The 21,197-nt window shown below is 34.4% G+C and overlaps 2 protein-coding genes across 2 annotated transcripts in view; one reads left to right on the top strand and one right to left on the bottom strand.

The window, feature by feature from the left end:
• Positions 1 to 21,197, bottom strand: part of LOC140439603 (uncharacterized) — a 136,913-nt gene that overhangs the window by 19,589 nt on the left and 96,127 nt on the right. The gene's annotated exons all lie outside the window — the stretch shown is intronic.
• Positions 3,394 to 5,193, top strand: LOC140438261 (uncharacterized). Its single transcript, XM_072527955.1, has 2 exons — positions 3,394 to 3,636; positions 3,694 to 5,193. The coding sequence occupies exons 1-2, from the start codon at positions 3,599 to 3,601 to the stop codon at positions 5,123 to 5,125; spliced, it is 1,470 nt and encodes a 489-aa protein (XP_072384056.1). The 5' UTR covers positions 3,394 to 3,598; the 3' UTR covers positions 5,126 to 5,193.

The raw sequence follows: 21,197 nt of genomic DNA, 5'->3' as shown, positions 1-21,197 counted from the left end.
TCTGCCTATGTGCTTGAATTTGATGTGTAGTTGACTTTCCAGCAGTAAATCCGCATTGATATTCATCAACAATATCCTTTGTAAAATGTTTAAGTTTTTCAAACAATACATTGCCGAAGATTTTATACGCAGATGCTAACAGAGTAATTCCTCTATAGTTCTCTTACAGTCCAGTTGATCACCCCTTTATGCAATGGACATATTTTAGCCACTCTTCTGGTACCAATTCACTCTGCCATATAAGTACTATTAGTTTATGCATTGCTGCAAAAAGTTGATCACCACATTTTTTATACATTTCCGAACAGATTTCATCGATTCCTGGGGCTTTATTGTCTTTGAGTTTTAGGATGGCATTTGATACTTCTTCTCTTGTTCGGTCTTCACTGTGTAGTTGACGTTGTAGATTTTGTTGATTGTCTATGTTGTAACCTCCTTCAATATCGTTTATATTTATATTTAGATGTTCGCTGAAATGTTGTGCCCATCTGTTAAGAACTGAGATTTTATCATGTATAATTTCACCGTTAATGTCTTTACAAATTTTTAATCGTGGTTACCCAATATTTCAACCGATGTCTGTAACACAATATCTCGAATATTTGCCCATAGTTGGTTAATGTCTTCTTCTTCTAAGTAGTCTGTCCTTATTTGATCTTCTATTTGCTGTCTGTATACATTTGCAATGTCGGGATCTTTTAGTTTATTAATGTCGATTTTTTCTCTCCTTTTCCCAATCTCATTTTTTAAATTGGATATAATAATAGTCTCCCGTTTTATACCGCTCGCGGCTTTGGGAGTATAGCAGGGTAGTCTGCTATATCTAGGGCCTACGGTATACAAGGAAGGTAACATGGCCAGTGCTACGATTCAACCGCCTATTATTACCCCTGGTTTTACCCAAGGTACTCATTTTATTCAGGCTGAGTCGACCTGGGGCCTATAGACATTTTTAAAAATGTCTAGTTGTTCTTGCCGGCGGTAGGATTCGAACTACGAACCACCGGCATGCGAGGCAAGCACCCCACCGCTTGCGCCACGCAGGTCCTAAATTGGATATTCCCTCTTTAAATCGTGCTTTAACTAAAGAGTGATCACTGTCTATGTTTACTCCTGTAAAAGACCTAACATCTAATAAGTTAGAGCAGTGTCCCAGCTATTACCATGTTCTTAGACATAGCAAAGTTTAAGATTCAAAGACCGTTATCATTAGAGTCTATGTGTAGGCTCTCTTTTCCGATGGTGGGCAAAAATATATTCTCTCTTCCGACTCTGGCATTAAAGTCCCCTGCTATTATTTTGATGTCATTTTTTGGGCACTCAGCGTACTCTCGGTCTGAACATGTCCTTTTCATCATCCTCTTTTTCTTCTGTTGGAGCATGGATGCTAATAATTATTATAATATTAGCGAACTTCCCTTTAAGTCTTATTCGACATATCCTATGATCAATAGCTTTGAAATCAATTACACTATGTTTGACCTTGCTGCTTACAATAAATTACATTACAGATTTGATTGTAGCATGCAGCCCTAATCTTAATTCGCTGGAACGCCTATATGGTCAGCTTCTGAGCCGCATTCGTCGTCGTTTAGCCATGCCCGCAACTCTTGAAGAGTTATTATGGAAGAACACTTCAAGAAGAAGTTAAAGAAATTCAGCAAACGTGTATGGCAGATTTGATTAACTCTATGTGATGTATCCCCGACGGTTTAAATGATTTAATTGTGAAATATTTTTACAATTGATTACGATTTCTAAGAAAAATGTTTAACCGTTTTCAAATACAGTTTAGTTAAGTTACAGAGCACATTGAGATATTTTTATCACGGAAAATTGCGATATTGATGACCATTCTTTTGTGGCACTCTCTATAGTAAAATTGCATTATTTTCATGTGGTGAATGCGCCATGCCTATATTGCCTTAAGTAACCATTTATCTGCTTTGAGATATAATAAAATGATTGGGCGAGGCACATAGTTGACATATTTCTGAATCAGATACACATCAAAACCAGAAGTGTAACTCAAACATAGTTATATGTTGCAAAATTAAATGCCGCAATTTCGATGAGAGTCTAGTACTTAATAAAACCGGAAAATTTAATACGTACGTATTACCATGTGTTTATTTACATATTAAAATCATAATGAATTACCTCTTGCTGAGAGAAATTCCTTAGTTAATGATCGACTTGGCATATATGTTATTACACCGTAATTCAATGTGGTTGTTTCAATCGAGTTTAAATTCCAATAATGTTCTTGGTATAAAATTTTTACTTACGGAAAATTGTAATCGACATAGAAAAAAACAAAACGAGAAAGGCATACAATTAGAAGACCATGTTATATGAGCGAAAGTTTACATGATAAAAAAAAACAAATAAAATTAGTAATAGGCAATCAATAAAAATATAGAATCTAGTGACTCAAGAAAAAAGAAGTAAAAAAAACTTTGATAAATGTAAATCTCTGCTAAACTTTAAATAAGTAGAAAACATCAAGAACAAGAACGCCGGTATATTATATAAAAATTTCATCTTAAATGCACCTCCTTACGTTTTTTCCACACTTGGATACAAAGTAAAATGATTTTGTGCAGAGTTGTTTGGTAGAGGTGTTGATATTGTTTATAGATATGTATTTAAAAACTAGTAGCAGTTTACCCCACCACTTAACTTAGATATTTGTATAGTTGGTTGCCTATCAGTACCTACAAAATTTCACCAAACTTCAGTCCACCTACATTAATTATAAATTTAGGATAAATTCATAATTAAAACTACAACATTGATGGCTGCTACTGTTATTTTATTATAATTTTAACTTATTCAATTTTAAATATTACTGGCTACTGTCATATTTAGAAAAATACCTCAAGTTACACTGACTGCTTTGTTCCGACTTCCGTCCTAACATGTCAATATTGTCATTTCAATCGATACCATCGAGTCTTACGTTGCCATGTTATCAATTCCAAGTACACTTGAAGCGTGCATTTCCATAACGTTGTAAGTGCCAATATGCCTCATTTGGTTTTTTTAAGTTAAATGAGTTGCAAGTGCCATATTCCATCGCCTAAAATTTATTTCATGTCGATATAGCTAGCGACGGCGTGAAAAGTGGGGATAAAGTAGCGGTGCAAGTCACAACGTTGTAAGTATCGTAGTGCAATTCTGTTAAATGTAGAGTGGCGCATCAGTTATAAATTATTTTTGTTTGGACGTGTTGGGTTGGGTTTAAACATAAGTATTTGAAACGAATATGGAGGAAACTACAGAAAAACGGTCCAAAAAGAAAAGAAGAGTTGTTGATAGTTGGAAAAAAAAATAAAACCAAGAAAATGAGAAACTCTGGCGAAGAATATGTTTCTCTAGTTAATAAAAAGACCGTTACAAAGAAAATGCCACCAGCTGATGTAAGTATGGTTTAAAGAGATACCTATCTAAATAGACGTTAAAACATAAATAATTTTTTTTTGTTTAAATCTATCTAAATAATCCAAAATTGTTTTAGGTAAAATGCAAGTGTCCACTAGCATGTAAATCCATAAGACTGGAATACCTTGTTGAGTTGTACAATCATTTCTATGAAATGGCTGATTATAGTAAGCAGCAAAGTTACCTACAAAGGTTTATTCATCCCCAATTAATCAAAAGGAGACGTCGTGGTCAGTACGAACATCCCAGTGAAAGTAGGAGAAAGCACTCTTTCACCTACCATTTACTTTTGCCTGGAGGATCTGAAATAAGGGTTTGCCTCAAAACATTTTGTAGTACGTTTGCCGTAACTCCAAGAAGAGTGCAACTTTTGGGAGAAAAAATTCTTGATGGTAAAATGGATATGTCAGAAAAACGAGGAGGGGCTCGACAAAATATTTTCAAGACTGTCTGGACTAACAAGATTATAGAGCATATCGAAAGTTTTCCAAAAATTGAGAGCCACTACGCAAGGGCGAAAACCCCGGATAAGCTCTTCTTGTCACCGGATTTAAACGTAAGTAGAATGTACCGTGCATTTTTAGAGAAATATTGTGCGGATTATCAGCCGCCTAACAAACCACCAGTAACTAGACAATGGTATAATGAAATTTTTATATCAAAATTTAACTTATCTTTTGCAAGGCCTAAAGTAGATACATGCTCCACATGTGATAGTTTGGCTGTTCAAATAAAATCAGGAGATAAAGCTGCTGTAACAGAACAGGAGCTTCACCATCGGAGAGCAGAGGCTGCTACAAAAGCAATGTCAACTGAGACCAAAAATGCATGTACAAGTAATTGCTATGTTCTTTCCTTCGATATGCAGCAGCAAATGTACATTCCCCAATTAACTCACTCACAACAGCTTGCAGTGTGTAACTTAGGAATTCACGATTCCATCACAGGAAAGGGATTCATGTATTTATGGACTGAGGACTTTGGGGGAAGGGGTGCCTTGGAAATTAGCTCCTGTTTATATACTTACCTTACTAAGGAAATTGGCAATCACGGAAAGAAAAAGCTTATTTTGTGGTCGGATAATTGTGGGGGTCAAAATAAAAATCAGTTCATGATCGCCATGTATTTGACCATACTAGCAAATAACGTTTTTGAGGAAATTATTCATAAATTTCCTGTAAAAGGACACACTTTCCTTAATTGCGACAGAGATTTCGCAATCATAGAAAAACGTAAAAAAGTGTGTAAGGCTTATACATTGATGAATGTTGTTAACATCATTACTAGTGCGGCCCAGAAAAATCCATTCTCGTGCATGGTGGTTAAGGACTTTTATGATTTCAAAACCGTTGCCTGTGATAAACTGAACACAAAGAAGTTAGGAATTTCAATAGCTACGCAGCTTCGTCTTACAAGAGAGAAATTTGGTACGGTGATGGTGGCTAAACGACATAGTGAGCTCGCTGGATGGAGTGAGACCAATGTACTCAAATCTGGAGTTACATTAGAAGACTTTAAAATCATAGACCTTCAAAAAACTAGAACTCACTTTGGTATCCCAGAGAAAAAAAGAACAGATATTGAAAAAATGCTCCCTTATCTTCACGATGATGCCAAGAAGTATTTTAAAGGAAAATTAGGTCAACCAGGGCAAGTTTCTACTGTAGGAAACAACGGTTAAAAATCTGGCACTTAAAACGTTTTGACTTGCAAACCTGATGGCACTTACAACGTTTTGACCTTAGACAGATTTTTGATTTTTTTTTTTAAGTAAGCTTTGTTTATTGTTCCTTTGCGGTATGTTTGTATTATATAATACCTTTAAACTAATCCTTTTTCAGTATGTTACATTATAAGAAATAAACATGTTCGATAAAAAACTGTTTTTTACTCCTCCTGAAAAATTTATAATTTGGCACTTACTACGTTATGGAAATGCACGCTTCACTTAGTAAGTATTAACAACATTTTGTATTAACCTTGGTCAAAATTTTAAATTTCATGTTCTCTTTAATTAAAGTGGTTATATACTTTTAGGAGACACTGATGATGGAATATATCTCTCTCTCTCTCTCTTGTCGTTTCCTCATTGCTGAGGATCGTGATTTCCTACAATGCGGGCTGTCAATTCTCTCCATCTCTTGCGATTTTGGGCTGCTCTCATGGACTCGGAAAACGTCTCTCCAGTGGCTTTCTGTACTTGATCTGACCATCGGATAGGTGAGCGTCCTCTGCCTCTACGTCCTTCTACGTTTCCGCATACAATTAATCTTTCTAAGTTGTCATTGTCTCTTCTCGCAATGTGGCCAAAAAACTTTAAAATATTTGCAAGACACTGAGAGGAGAGTCTGGTCTGAATGTTTAGCTCTTCGAGAATCGACTGATTGGATCTGTGCTCCGTCCACGAGACGCGTAGCATTCGTCTCCAGCACCACATTTCGAATGCGTCAATCCTTTTCCTATCCTCTGACTTTATTGTCCATGTTTCGGCACCGTAACTGAAGATTGAAAAAATGAGTGTCCGTACCAGTCTCATTTTGAGTTTTTTGGATAAAGAGCGGTCCTTCCATATTTTTGACAGTCGACTCATCGCGTTCTTGGCCATCCCTATTCTTCTGCGAATTTCCGTATGGGAGGAGGCTGCATTGCTTAAGGAAGATCCTAGATACGTGAACTCGTCTACTTTCTCGAATTGATTTAGGGCGCCTGTTGTTTGGAGGATATTCGCGTGGTCCACAATCATGATTTTTGTTTTCTGATTATTAATCTTGAGCCCACACTTGTTGCTTTCGGTTTCTACTCTCTTTATCAGTCTCGACATCTCCTCTTCAGATGTTGCTATCAGTGTTGTATCGTCTGCGAATCTTAAGTTTGAGATCTTTTTTCCTGCAATGGAGATGCCGCCTCTCCATCCATCGAGTGCGTTCCTCATTATGTATTCTCCATATAAATTGAACAGGTCTGGAGATAGTATGCACCCTTGTCGTACACCTCTGCTGGTTTTGAAGGTATCAGATTGCTGGTTTTCAATTCTTATTTTAACTGAGTTATCTTCGTATAAGTTTTTAATTAATATTGCCAAATGATCTGGAACTCCCATCTCATGAAGAACTGTCCAGAGAACTTCCCACTTCACACAATCAAATGCCTTTTGGTAGTCTAGAAAACAGATTATTATTGGAATTTTAAATTCGCGGGCCTTTTCTATGAGCTGCCGCATATTAAGGATTTGCTCTCTCGTACCCTTCCCTTTGACAAAGCCTGCTTGTTCTTGGGGAATTTGTTTGTCTAAGTATTGTTGCAAACGGCGTTTAATGATTCTTAGTAATATTTTGCTTGGATGGGAAATCAGTGAGATGGTACGATAATTACTACACTTTGTAGTTGTTCCTTTTTTATGGATTGGTATGCACAATGATGTGCGCCATTCTCTGGGCCACTTTCCGCATCTCCAAATTTTATTACAAAGTTTCCACATTATGTAACATCCTTTGTCTCCCATGTTCTGAAGGAGCTCTCCCGTGATATCATCGCAGCCAGGGGATTTATTCTTCTTGAGGTGAGTTACAGCTTCTTCAATCTCGGACAGCAGAATTTCAGGTTCAGGGTTGTATGCGATGTTTTCGAGGGCCGAAGTGTGGCCTAGATTTACGTGTTCTTCCCTGTAGAGCTCTGAACAATAGTTTTTCCATGTTTCCAACACTCTGTCGATATCACTTATGATAATACCCTGTTTGTCCTCTATTGCATAGTTCTTGGGTTTAAATTCTCTCGCAAGAATTTTCACTTTCCGGAAGAGGTCTTTGGTTTCATTTCGATATCCGTGATTTTCTATTTCTTGACAGATTTCAGAGATGTATTCTTGTTTGTCTTTTCGGCATCTTCGTTGAATATCTCTGGAGAGAGCTTTATATGTCTGTTGATCACAGGGGCCAACTTTAAGTTGCTTTCTTTGTTCAATCACTTTCCACGTGTTTCTGCTGATCCACGGTTTAATGCTATTATTTATAGATGGTTGGCGACATTGGTTCACTGTTGTTACGATGGTTTCTTTAATATCTGTCCAGGCTTCATCCACACTTTGTTCTGCCCGATTGTTCTCTATTCTGGTTAGTGCTGGTTCAATTCTCTCTTTAAAGATAGCTAATTCGGGGTCCGTTAGCCTAAAAGAACGGGGAGAAGCTTTGCGTATGTTCTTGAAACGTATTCTGTAATCAGCCATCAAGAGCTGGTGATCGCTTCCGCATTCTGCTCCTGGAAATGTTTTTGCGTTGGTAATTGAAGACTTCCATCTCGAACTGATCAGAATAAAGTCTATTTGATTTCTTGTTCTATCTCCAGGTGATTTCCAGGTATAGAGTCTACGCGGATGATGCTTGAAATGCGTGTTCATTACAGAGAATTTCCTTTGGTTGCAGAATTCTAATAGTCGGTCTCCTCGCTCATTCCTATCTCCTAGACCATATGGCCCTACAATCATCTTCATGTGGTCATCTAGATTCGTTCTTCCAAGTTATCTTCATGTGGTCATCTAGATTCGTTCTTCCAAGTTTGGCATTAAAGTCGCCTAGTATCACCACTATGTCTTTGTTTGGTATTCTAGTGTCTTCTAGTGTTGCTTGTTCTGCCGTGGCTGTCGGGGCATATATTTGTATGATGTGGAGGATGGATGTTGAGCACTTTAGTCTCAGATGTATAATTCTGTCATTAACTGCATCATATCCATTTACGTAGTTCTGGAATGTGGGTGGTATTATAATTGCAACCCCATTGATGCTCTCTGTTTGGTGGCCTGAGAAATAAATGGTATTGCCAGAGGCGCTTCGGAAATGCCCCTTACCCTTCCAGTGAGTTTCACTGATGCCAAGCATAGAAATTCGATAATCAGCCATTTCTCTCTCTATTATATGTAACTTTCCAGGATGTTGGATCAAACCTCGTATATTCCAAGTTCCAAATCTGTTGGAATATATACTCAGGTGCAAAAAAATCGATCCATGGGTATTATTTGCGGAAAAAAGAAAACGTTTGAAGATATTACTTTTAACTCAGGTATAGATGTAAAAGTATATGTTAGATTAAAATAATTTTTACAGATTATCCAAAAAATCATTTATTTATAGAGACATACGCCAAAACTCAAAAATACAAGAATATTCAAAACTTTCTGAAATTAAGAAAAAACATTGATACTAAATCAATATCTAGTGTTTCTCCCTCGGGCCCTTATAACAGCCTGTACATGTCTAGGCATTGAGGTAATTTACCTCTGGATATCAAATTGATCCAATTGGTCCCATAGTTCTTGAAGAGCCGCTGTAAGTTCAGCCAAGTTGTTTGTACAGGGTACTCGTGCTCGAAGACGTCTTCCCATCATATCCCATAGATGTTTTGATTGAGATCGGGACTGCAAACTGGCCAATTCATACGGACAATTCCCACCTCCTCTATATATTGGTTGACGATTCTAGCACGGTGAGGACGCGCGTTGTCGTCCATAAAAATAAAATTAGGTCCAATAAAAGGAGCAAAAGGTACCATATGCTGATCTAAAATACTTGTTATGTATCTTGCAGAAGTCATAGAACCTCTATCTACAATAACTAAATCAGTATGGGCTTCTGAACTGATACCAGCCCAAACCATAACGGAGCCCCTACGATAACTTATTCTTTCCGCAATATTACATTGAAAATATCGCTCTCTGTGTCTTCTCCAAACCCTTTCTCGGCCGTCTGGTGACCTTAGACAAAATCTGGACCCATCTGAGAACAATACATTGCTCCAATCTGCATCACTCCAGTTTTCATGTTCTCTTGCAAAAGCAAGGCGAGCTCTGCGATGTTCTATGGATAGTATTGGAGATAGGGCTGGCCTTCTGGATAATAAATTACCTTCTACAAGTCGTCGACGAACTGTCCATCTGCTTACATCCACATTTCTCACTTCGCTCAGACGATTTGCCAGTTCAACTGAAGTTACATGCCGATTTCTCAAACATGATGAGACCAGAAATCGATCATCTCTTTAGGATGTTACCCTTCTACGACCTGATCCTGGTCTTCTTGTGAAGTTACCGTTGTCGCTAAAACGCCGAACTGCTCTTTGAACCGAAGATCGACTAACACCCAACATTTCAGCTGCATAATGTTGGCTACGACCATCTTGAACTAAAGTCACCGCCCTTGCAGCATCTGTCGGAGTTAGAGACATTTAGGAAGGATAATTAAATAAAAATATAATACGTTTTGAAAATAAAATCCCTACACTAGTATGGTTGTTGAATTAAAAACGACATTCAATAAATATCTACTTGCCTCAGACTCTTTTTGACAAAAACCTGAAATACCAATTTGTTTTAAGAAATATAAAAAGCAATATTAAAAATATTATTTTATTTCTCGTATACGAGGGTACACCTAAATTTACATACGTAATTTAATGTCTCTAAAATTATACAACTTCAAATAAATAAGAAATAAGGAATGGATCGATTTTTTTGCACCTGAGTGTAGATACCGAAAACGTTTTGTGATGTAGCCCGATTGGGTGTTTTAATTACATACCTTTTATAAAGGATTTTTAAATAAATTTTTTGTGACACATGGTATACATCCAGCTACAGGAACTTCGTTTCCTTGTGGATAATAAAACCCGTTTAAAAGGTGTGCCGTTATTTTAAAAATCCTAGTTTTTTTTTGAAAATGAAAAATAATGGGGATTGGCCCATCTTGAATCATTCTTGAACTATGTATAAAAAACGTAAATTGTTTTGTTAATATTTCTACATTATTGTAATATATAATACAAATAATAAATATCCAAATTCAACAATCAAACATTATTTTCTTTTTCTTCCTTTTCTTAAAATTTCTTTACTAAATTTTATTGTAAAAGAAATTTTAAAAAGCTGCTATATGAAGACTTATCATTGCCGAGTTTTGAATTTATTCATATTATGTACTTTGAAAAATAAAGGCAGATATCGAGCACAGTTTTATTAATTAAATCTTGCCCAAATACTTTCTCTCGCTAGAGCATCTTCATTTCGTCAGTTTCGGGCTATCCAACAATCCCAGAATGTCATAAACATAAAATTAACAATTAACAGTTTAAAATCATTTAAAATAGTCGAAGCTACATTGTTGCAGACAAAAAGAAAAAATATTTTCAATATGAATGAATGTAATTGAATACTTTGCATGTTTTGTACTTTTAAACTTTTTTTAAATAAGTTTTTTCGATTTTGTCAAAAATAAAGCTCTCTTACACTTATGCGAAATACATTTTGTGACACATCTCATTTAAGATGAAAAATATTTGTATCTAATGATTGCATTTTAGGTTTTCGGCCATAAAGATGTAAAATTTTTAGATTAACTTTCCTAAAGTCAATAATAAAAAAGTTTCTGTATAGTTCCAATTATTTATTAAGGCATTATATGTAATCTATCTGCTTATAGCTACGCAGGTCTTAACAAGAAAAATTTTAAGTGTTATGTAACATTATCTCATGAGAAAAGCAGTCAGTCGAGAACGATCGAAGCTTCTTGGAAATAAATACATAAGAAATGTAATATTCTTTTTCCTACACATGTGGAAATGCCAACTGGTGTCGCTAACAGTACTTTTACTGCTGGTATGTATTTTTATGTAACTTTTTGTTTTCCTAACGGACTGATTGCATAGCAGTTCTTTACCAATATTCTTAGACATTAAACGACTTTCGGTTATAGTAAGAAAGAATTTGTAGAAATAATCTTCAATTTTCATGCTAAGACAGGATGAGGATGAAATTATATGATTCCTTTCTTTGACTGATTACCTTCTAAATATAGAATACGATTTATTGCCTGACAACATTATTTAACAAGATTCTGAAACTACTTTCTTGTTGCATGTCTAATTTAAATGTTATGTCCCATATATATCCCATAATAAACATAACATTTAAATTATTTAACAAGATTATAATACACAATAAAATACCAGAAGAATGGAGGACAAACGAGCTAATCCTAAGATACTCACAATAGTATAAAACGCTCACGAATAAAGAGTACATAGATGTCAGAAATAAGAACAAACAAGCAGGTAAATACAAGACCTGAAAACTCTTAATAACAAGCCAGTGACCAAATTATACCAAAAACTAAAAAAAAATGTGAAAAGAGTTTATACAAACTGTGTGTTTGTATTGTATGTGTAATCCTAACAAATGTGATATACCAGAGACTGCAACTGTACGCAGAGAAAATAATTGGAAAATATCAGTTTGGCTTTTGCAGGCAAAAGTCTATAACATACCTAATTTTCATATTAAGGCAAATCTTAGTGAAGTGCTATGCATTAAATATTGAAATACATCAAATCTTTGTAGATTTCTGGAATGAGTACAATAGCATAATGTGAAATAACCAAGGGTATTTGACGGATTCTCGGCGACTACCAGCCTTAGGCAAAAAACGCAGTTTCTTGCACCCTATTCAATCTAGCCTCAAAATACATTGTAAGAGATGTGTAAACATAAACTTATGGGAAACAATAGTAAAAAAGGCGTAAAAATCATGGAATAAACAGATGCTATAAATATCATAGATCGCACAACCACAAAAGTTTGAGTTATTCTCATGTACAGAAAGATATGCGATCAAAATAAGGGTGAATTTTAATAAAACCAAATATATGCCAATAAATGTTGGACAGGAAATAACCAAAAGTATCATATTGGGGATACTTACTTTCCGTGTCCGGATCACTTCTTTTTGCTGCAATTAACATTGCAGCAAAAACAAGATCGGTGCAAGTTTTCGTCAGATAATTCACATAAAAAATCGCGTTAAGTGACACTTATCTGGTTTTGCACACTTGGGCATCCTAAAGTAACGATAAAATAAACTGCAAAAACAAGATAATTGCACTTATCTGTTTTATACGCATAGTCATTCTATAAATCTACTATACTTCACAGTTTCACTTCTACAGTTTTGACCAAAATGGATAATTGCCAAAACAAGTCTACATAATTCACCTCTTTTTCATTGTCCGACACTTATCTGTTTTGAAAAATTAAAGGCAAATATCGAGCACAATTATAATAATCAAATCTTGCCCAAATAATTTCGCTTTCTATAGCATCATCAGGGGCATCTGAAATAAGCCAAGAAACGTTTTTTTCAATGAAGAAAATTGATTAACTTCGATAAAAAACTCTAAGTTAATGGATGATAAAAGTTTTTTGTTATTAACGTTTTAGACTTACTTCGTCAAATTTGTGCTATCCAGCAAGCGCAGAATGTAATAAACATGAAATTAAAAATAAATTGTACATAACACTATACTAGAACAAGGACAAACAGTTTAAAATTATTTGAAAAATATTCTACGCTACATTCTTGTCGGCAACAGGAGAGAGAATAGTATTTAACGGAAATGTTAAGGTGACATGTGACATATGACAGCTTTGATGGACAGTCACTATCATGGATACGTGATCTGCACATATTTAAATTCTGTGTAAGTAAACTGGCATTGACCAAAGGTCCAACTAACACTACTATAGAAAATCAGCTTATGAAATATGACATATAGAATATTTTAATTTAACTATATTGCATAATCCAGATCTCACACTTACACCTGTCTGTAATAATAAGGTTGTTAGTTTGAGAGCAAATGAAGTGGACATAAAGTGTGAATGAAAGAAATAGACTAAACAATCTATTAGACAGTGGGTGGTTGACTACAATAAAATGGTCTACCAGGTACTATCAATACTGTAAAAAAGAAGAAATCTGACAATGAAATTGAAATACTAAAAATTAAAACAAAATTGAAAGCAGTGTATAAATGGGGTATAATTCAAGTAGTTCAGTTAAACCTCCAGTCAATGGGAGAACTATAAAACTAATATGTAAAAGCGTTACTAAAGACCAACTGACCAACAGTGGGAGATGTTGAAATATACAACTGTGGAATTGGTATATCTATCTACCTCTGAGTAATTTAGATTATTGAAAATATCAAAACATTGATGAATTGAAATTCATAATGAAGAAATTTATCGAAGGCTGTCTAAAAGTAAGTTTTATAAATCTTGGTCTGCAAAGCATCATCATGAATAATATTAACTGAAGGTCAAAGTATGCTCAATTGACAAGTTATCCCCAGAACAACAACTCAAATTATTTATATATAAAGAAGAAACTAGATTGCAACTTTTTTAAGTATGATACTTAAGTATATTAAAAAGTGTATCTCTTGATTGGAAATGTAAGAATTTTAAGTAAAAATTTGAAAATTGCAATTGAGATTGATTTGCAACAATCACAGTTGCAGTTTAAGCAACAATCCGGGTTTTCTTTCTTTGGATATCTCAAGGTCTTCTAAAAGGTTCATAAGTCTAAAATTTTTGCAATATTATGTAAAATTTTACTGTTTTTAGTAGGTGAAAAGGAATGATTTATTAAATTTAATGTGATGTCTAAATGTTCTTTGCAAAATACTAAGGAAGATATTTGGACCAACCCAATGCAGCGATAGTTCGTGGAGAATTAAAATGAACCACGAGCTGGATGAACTAATGCAGAGCGCAGATGTTGTCAGATTTGTAAAATCACAAAGACTAAACTGGCTTGGTCACCTAGAAAGAATGCCAGATAATCGAGCTGTAAAAGTAGTCCAGAGATGGAAGCCCCAAGGAAACAGAACAAGAGGAAGGCCCCGTAAAAGATGGATAGACGACGTAGAGAGGGATCTTAAAACCATGAACATCAGGCAGTGGCGAAGGAAAGTATCCGACAGGGCAGAATGGAAAAACATTGTTAAGCAGGCCAAGACTCACAAAGGGTTGTAGCGCCATTAGAAGAAGAAGAAATGTTCTTTGATTTTTTTGAGTCAGGGTTCTTCTCATTGTTCTACCCACTTAAGTCATGTTACAATCATCACAAGACCATTTGTAAATACCCCTTTTGTTTAATTCATCAATTTTGTTCTTAGTTTTTCTAAAAAAGGACTTAATGTTATACACTAATGTTATGTTTGGTTTTAAAAGAGATGTTTAAGTTACTGGTTTTATTAAAAGTAATAATATTATAATAGTTTAAAAACCATGACAAAAAAAAATTTAATGTGTTTTTTGTGGAGTCCAGCATACTATCTTTTACGTGTATTTTCCAAAGAAATATTTTAACATAAAGAAATAGTTTAAAGGAAAATTGAGGATTTTGCTACCAAAATGAGATCTTTCCTAATTACAAACTTTAAATTAGTTATTTATATTATGGCTTTGCAAGCCCAAAGCGCTTAGCTAGAAAATAAATATTTACACACTTCAAAAATACTTTCTTTTTCCATTATTTGATTTATTTCTTTTTTATAAATTTTATTCTGTATTATATTAAATACGTGCCAATTTAATATATTAATCTTGTGTGGCTATTGAACTACAAATATCGATATATGACAAATATCGATATATGTGCCGATATATCAAAAGTTGATTATCAATATAAAAATATCGATACAATTTTAAAATACATCGATATCTTTAATGTAATCGATACATCGTTGCCATCACTATTCTTTTATTGTTTGAAGATTTGCAGCGAAAATTTTATAAAAACCGTATTACACAAAATTACATTATCAAAAAAGCCAACTTAAATATTATTTTTTTAGTTTGACCCTGAAGTATGTCAATGACTATCTTATTAGCAAGTTTAAGAACTACGATTTAGCAGTTTTGCGGTTTCCTTCTTTATGAATCGAAACTAGGCTAAGAATAATTAGCCGTGCGGATATTTAACATATTTTATCAAGGTTGATGGTAATTTCACTTCTGTTTTCTTCAATTTTGTTTATTTTTCAAAAAAAAAGTAAGCCGTATCTAACACACGACTGAGAACTAGGTCGAACACAAAAATTGTTTGTGTGTTTATTTTAAATCAAATTTGTTATAATCGACGTGACAAATCAATTAAAAAGAATACTTTTTCTGGGAATTGTTCAATCGTGAAATTATTATTTATATATCAAGGTCATCAAGAATCGAATACTGTTATTAATGCTCGGACGAAAAGTGTCAAGTGTGTGAATGTGAGGTGTGTGAAGTGTCACTGAATGACACTAAGATCACCAGATCTAATGGAGCCATTTTTTAAAATGAAACCTGCCTCTTTAAATGATCTTCAACACCGGATAGTGTTAGCATGTGCGTAACTAGAATGTTACAAAATATGCCAAAAAATATTGAAGACACTTTATTACTTAAAAATTGACAATCGCGCAGTTTGTACGATAGTAAGATTTAAAAATTTTCATGGCAATTATATCGGTTCATTCTAAATTAGATAAATACCTTTCTATGTAGATACAGTAAAATGTTAATCAAATGGTATACTTCCAGTGAAAGAATGAGCCTATTTTATCGAGTAGTGCCGTTAAAAGTAATAGTTCTAGTTGATAGAAAACAGATAAAAGCAAAGAGAAGCCGACGACGAGACATGAACTAACCTTGGCGTACGGTATCAATACAATTAAAAGAAAATAACTGTTGTCCAAAGTGCTAATCAGTGGCGTGCGGCATGTGGCACGGATGAATTTTATTATTCACTCGCATTAACCTTTTCTATTTGTTTTAAACGTTTTAACGTTTAAAATTTCTTTCCTCAGGTAGCTGTAGCTTCCTCCGTGGTTATTTCTAGTTGTTGCCCTGGAAATCATCAGGGTCTTCTTACTCTAATGCCACAAATTGGTCGCATTGCTCCTGTAGTGATCCTTTCCCAAGTTAACATGCTCCTTTCCTAACTTGGATGCACCGTACTGAAGACGATCAATAGTCAGAAATACGTATAAACGGTTCCATTTGTTTTTTTGTTTTCCTGTTTTGCGAGACATTTTACTTATATACTATATATATATATATATATATATATATATATATATATATATATATATATATATATATATATAACAGTTAATGCGAGTAGTTTGCTTTGCAACAAGGACGAAAGAAAGGTGCAGTAGAAGATCGAAGGTAACCGTAAATACCTATTGGTCCAAGTTTTTTACTTTTTCTAACTTGCCCGCACATTAAAGACGAAGACCAATAAAGCAGAAATAGGTATTTTCGGTTGCTTTCCATATTTTAACGTTCATTTTCAAATTGTATGCGAGTATTATTGTTCATTTATTTAATTTTTAAGTGATTTTTTTTAATTTGACCGACGGCTTTATTTGGATGTTTTGTTAAAGCTCTTTCAAGAGTCAAACCACACTAGTATACTTTCAGTTGTTTGCTATCCGTTGTTGAATGTCATAGTTCCACATGTGGCTTGCTTTCGTACATGTGTTTATTTGGAATGCAGTGAGGTACGATTAACGAGGGAATTGGTAAAAGAAAAAAAATCGATTTTTTTGAGAAGGATTTAAACATTTTTTTATAATTCAACATTTTATAATTCATCAATCTTTTCTGCTTTGCAAGTTTTAGAAAGCACAGTGGTAAAGATTTGAATTTAGTTTCGCCATGTAGGAAATTTTAAAATTCCAAGTGTTGTTAATAGATGGCGTTGTAACGTCTGTTAACAATTATTTTATAATTATTGTACTACGATGGGGAAGATTTTGTTTCGATTCAGAGCAACTGCATATGTCGTTCTGATGAGACCTAAAGAGGTTGATATACGTATAAGCGGCTTGCAGATGCCCTGCAATCGAATTTAAATCTTATACCGTCTTTCTGTTCTATTTTTTTTATATTATATTCCAGGGGGGGCTAAACCGTCGATCGCGATGGACCAGTCGATCGCGGCCCCTAGGTCAGTCGATCATCGAGTGCTAGCAATCTGGCATCGATCATCGCGAGCGACTCACATTCATTTTTTCAATAAATAAGAATTAATACTTTTGTATTATTTAGGTACTACTAATACACACTGGCGAGGTGGCCAGTAATAAATCTAATTAATCCAGAATTTTAGCGCTCAGAGCCGAATCGGTTTTAGATTAAAAATTCTTTCAGATCTCGAAAGCTGATAAAATGGTCTTTCAGAATCAGATAAAATAGAATAAACAACACATTTTTTGACCACAAAGACCAACACAAATATATATTTAATAACATCCGTGGACAAAGATCTATGATAGATTATGTTATAACCAACAGAGATATACATCCATCGAAAATAATCGACGTAAGATGCATCAACTCAGCAGATGTAAGTATCGACGAACTCTTAAAGTACAGAGGACCAGATCTAACCAAACAACTATTAAAACTGATCCAAAAAATAAGGGAACAAAAGAGAACTCCTCAAGAATGGAGATCAAGCATCCTAATACCTCTGTTCAAAAAGGGAGACAAATTGGACCCGGAAAATTACAGAGGAATTAATTTTTTAAACACAACACTAAAATTAACAACCAAAGTGATAACAAATAAACTGAATGAAATTATAACACTAGAAGAAGAACAACAAGGTTTTAGGTCGGGAAGATCCTGCACCGACGCAATATTTATAAGGCAAGTGCAAGAGAAATTATTAGAATACAACAAACCGGCATATCTGTTTCGTGGACCTTAAGAAGGTATTTGAGGGGGTCAAATTAAAAGACGTTATCCAATTGTTTTACGTAAAAGAGATACCTCTAGGAATAATCAAAACGATCGAAAATATCTACCAAAACAACACAATAAAAGTAAAAGTGGTAGAAGAACTAACCGACCCTATTGAAGCTGGCAATGGGATAACGCAGGAGATTCCCTGAGTCCTCTATTGTTCAACCTGATTATGGATGAAATAATAAAAAAGTACGAACTAAAAAAGGATATCAAATGGGAGAAAAACAACTTAAAATAGTCTGTTATGCAGACGACGCAATACTAATCTCTCAAAGTAAAGACGATTTACAACGTATGCTGCACCAATTTATTATAACCGCCAGAAAATTTAACATGTTAATTTCCCAAAAAAAGACAAAATGCATGGTTACAACAGCAAATTTACTAAGATGTAAATTAGAGCTGAAAGGTCATCAAATAAGAGAACAAGTGATAGAGTTTAAATATCCAGACACTACATTATCTAGCTACGGAAAACAAAAATGAAGTGGAAGATAAAGTGAATAGAGCAAACAGAGCCGCAGAGTGCCTGAATAAAATAATATGGAGAAATAAAGGCAGGGAAAGAAATGAAAGGCAGAATTTACAAAACAGACCAATAATGACATACGTGGCAGAAACACGACCTGACACAGAGAGGAAAAAAAAAGGATGTTAGAAGTAGCAGATGTGAAAACACTTATCTTACTGGAGGCACATTGAAAAACAGACAGAGTCATGTCTAGATAAAAAGAAGAAGAAGATAATCAGTGATTCATTTTCTGAGATATAGTGAGCAACTCTGAGATATTCAGCTAACTTTTAACGTTAAAATTCTGGATTAAAAGTTTTATTGCTCGCCAGTATTGTTAAAAAATTCCTAGTCGGTAGATCGCAAAGAATTAGAAAGGCAGACAGTAGATCTCGAGTCCGATTAAGTTGGCCACCCCTGTATATATTCGATGGAGAATGGACCAATTTAGACTATTAGTTAAAAACAAGAAGAATAGGGATATGAAGTTCTTATTTGTCCTGTATGAGGTTTTTTATTTGTTCTGTATGACGAGAGAGTGATATATCTGGCTCAAGTTATCGATGTCGGTTCGCTTATGATAATTTTGTTGTTTACACAGTATTTTGGTATTCGTGAAATCGATACTGTGTTTAGTTGAAATGGCATGTTGTGCAAGGGCACAAGCGGCACAAGATAGTATAGAAATCATAATGTCGCTTTTGTGGGACGTTAGTCGACCTTAAAGAGAGCGGCTGGTCTGGCAATGTAGCAGGAGTTGCACTCTGCACAGGGTATATAATAGACGACATTAGTTTGTTCTAAAGGGCCAATGGAGTTTTTGTCTTCGAAAATATCTTTTCTACGGTTCTGGTGTTTTTAAGGCTATTTTATCAGGTAAGTTTTTGAAAAGTTTGGTAAGCTTGTTCGTGATTTGTGGGAAGTACGGGAGCGAAGCATATTTTGTGGTTTGTTTAGGGGTGAGTGGGGAATTATTCATCTGTATTTTATTAGAAATGGACGCTAATGTTAGCCCGTTGTGTGTTTCAGTAATGAACCGACCATAGATTTTGCGGATGGATGTGGGATCAATACATTTCTATATTCAAATTTACTTGTATTTATTTGTATTCTACAAATTGTTTTGTAAGTATGAACACTGTTCGTTTTTTACTTATATTCTTATATCATCACTTTTTGTAGAGAACCGAGGATGCTTTTAAAAAATAATAAAAGCGAAACGTATTCTAGTAAACCCATTAAGTAGTTGACGTCTTTCATTTGCCAATAATTGACCGAACAAACCTCTGCAATTCACCTATTAAATAAATTTTACATTTTATTAATGGTCGTACTCTTTGTATAGTATATATATATATATATACACATCCACAAACTTCGAGAGCAGGTAGAAAGGGCAAATAGAATAGCAGACTCTCTTAATGATGTGATTATTTAACGTAACGAAAGAGAAGAATCTACAAAATATTGCTTTAATATAAGTACTGAATAATAAGTTCGATGCTTTAATAATAGTACTTGTTACGGCCCTATTTCTTTATCGACAAAGTATAATTTGGCTCTAAAATATAATTACTTTATCACAAAAAATTTGAGTTTTGTTAAATGTCTTAAATGTATATTTAAATTAACTCATAAATCAGACCCTTTCATATATTCTAAGAAATATTATTCACATAATATCTGAGGCGCCCTTTTTATAGGCATAAAAAACAATTTGAACAAACCTTTCTATACACCTGCATTTTTTTTGTTCTATTCTCACTAAAATGTTTTAAGAAAAGGTTTGAGAAGAAAGACAAAATCGTGACTTAAAAACCTATGAAAACAGAAGGTTATGCGTATCTCCTTTCCAGGTGGCAGTCTAAGGTAATGATCATCAATATGATAGCTAACGCCTGCTAAACAGATACAATATTCCTAAGTGAAGAGTGAATAGCAAGACACTAACAAGTAGATTTATTCACAGTTGCATATTTGTGAAGACTTTTGTGTATACATAAGCAATCACAAGAGGGTGTGCAGAACACTAGAGTGCAGAGTCTAGTTCTTCTTAGCAAAATCGATACATACTGGCAGCTACTATCTGAGCCATTAATGCCTTAATTTACTTGTCTTTAATTAGAGATATCCATTTTTCAGTTTTAAACGTTTGAAATGTCCCAGGCATGCGAGGTTAGTTTACCTAGAATTCCATTTGTATTTCACTAAACTTTCTAAAAAGTTATGATAAAACTAATCAAAATTGTATCGAAAGTTCCCTACTAAACTAGGCTGTTAAGTTGACATGGTGACTCATCACTACGTAGTAATTTTTTGTATGTATTCTGTTGACAGGGGAAATCAACCCGTTAATTCGTACGTAGTCAGTTTCGAATTATAAGCATGCATTACCCCATTTAACACTACTTTCTGACTCATTTCGTAGTTACTACAGCAACACGAAACATTATCGGAGCAACAGACCGATAATAATTTATTCGGAATTGTGGAAAAAATGAAATTTTTACAGAAGTTACCGCAATTATGTCGAATATTGGCCCAACCGAGAAATAATTATCTGCTGTTGAATTAAACACGTTAAACGTTGTCTGATTATATAAAAATTAATTGGTTTCT

This window comes from Diabrotica undecimpunctata, chromosome 4 (genome assembly GCF_040954645.1).
Source record: "Diabrotica undecimpunctata isolate CICGRU chromosome 4, icDiaUnde3, whole genome shotgun sequence".
NCBI lineage: Eukaryota > Metazoa > Arthropoda > Insecta > Coleoptera > Chrysomelidae > Diabrotica > Diabrotica undecimpunctata.
This window is presented reverse-complemented; position numbering and strand designations above follow the sequence as displayed.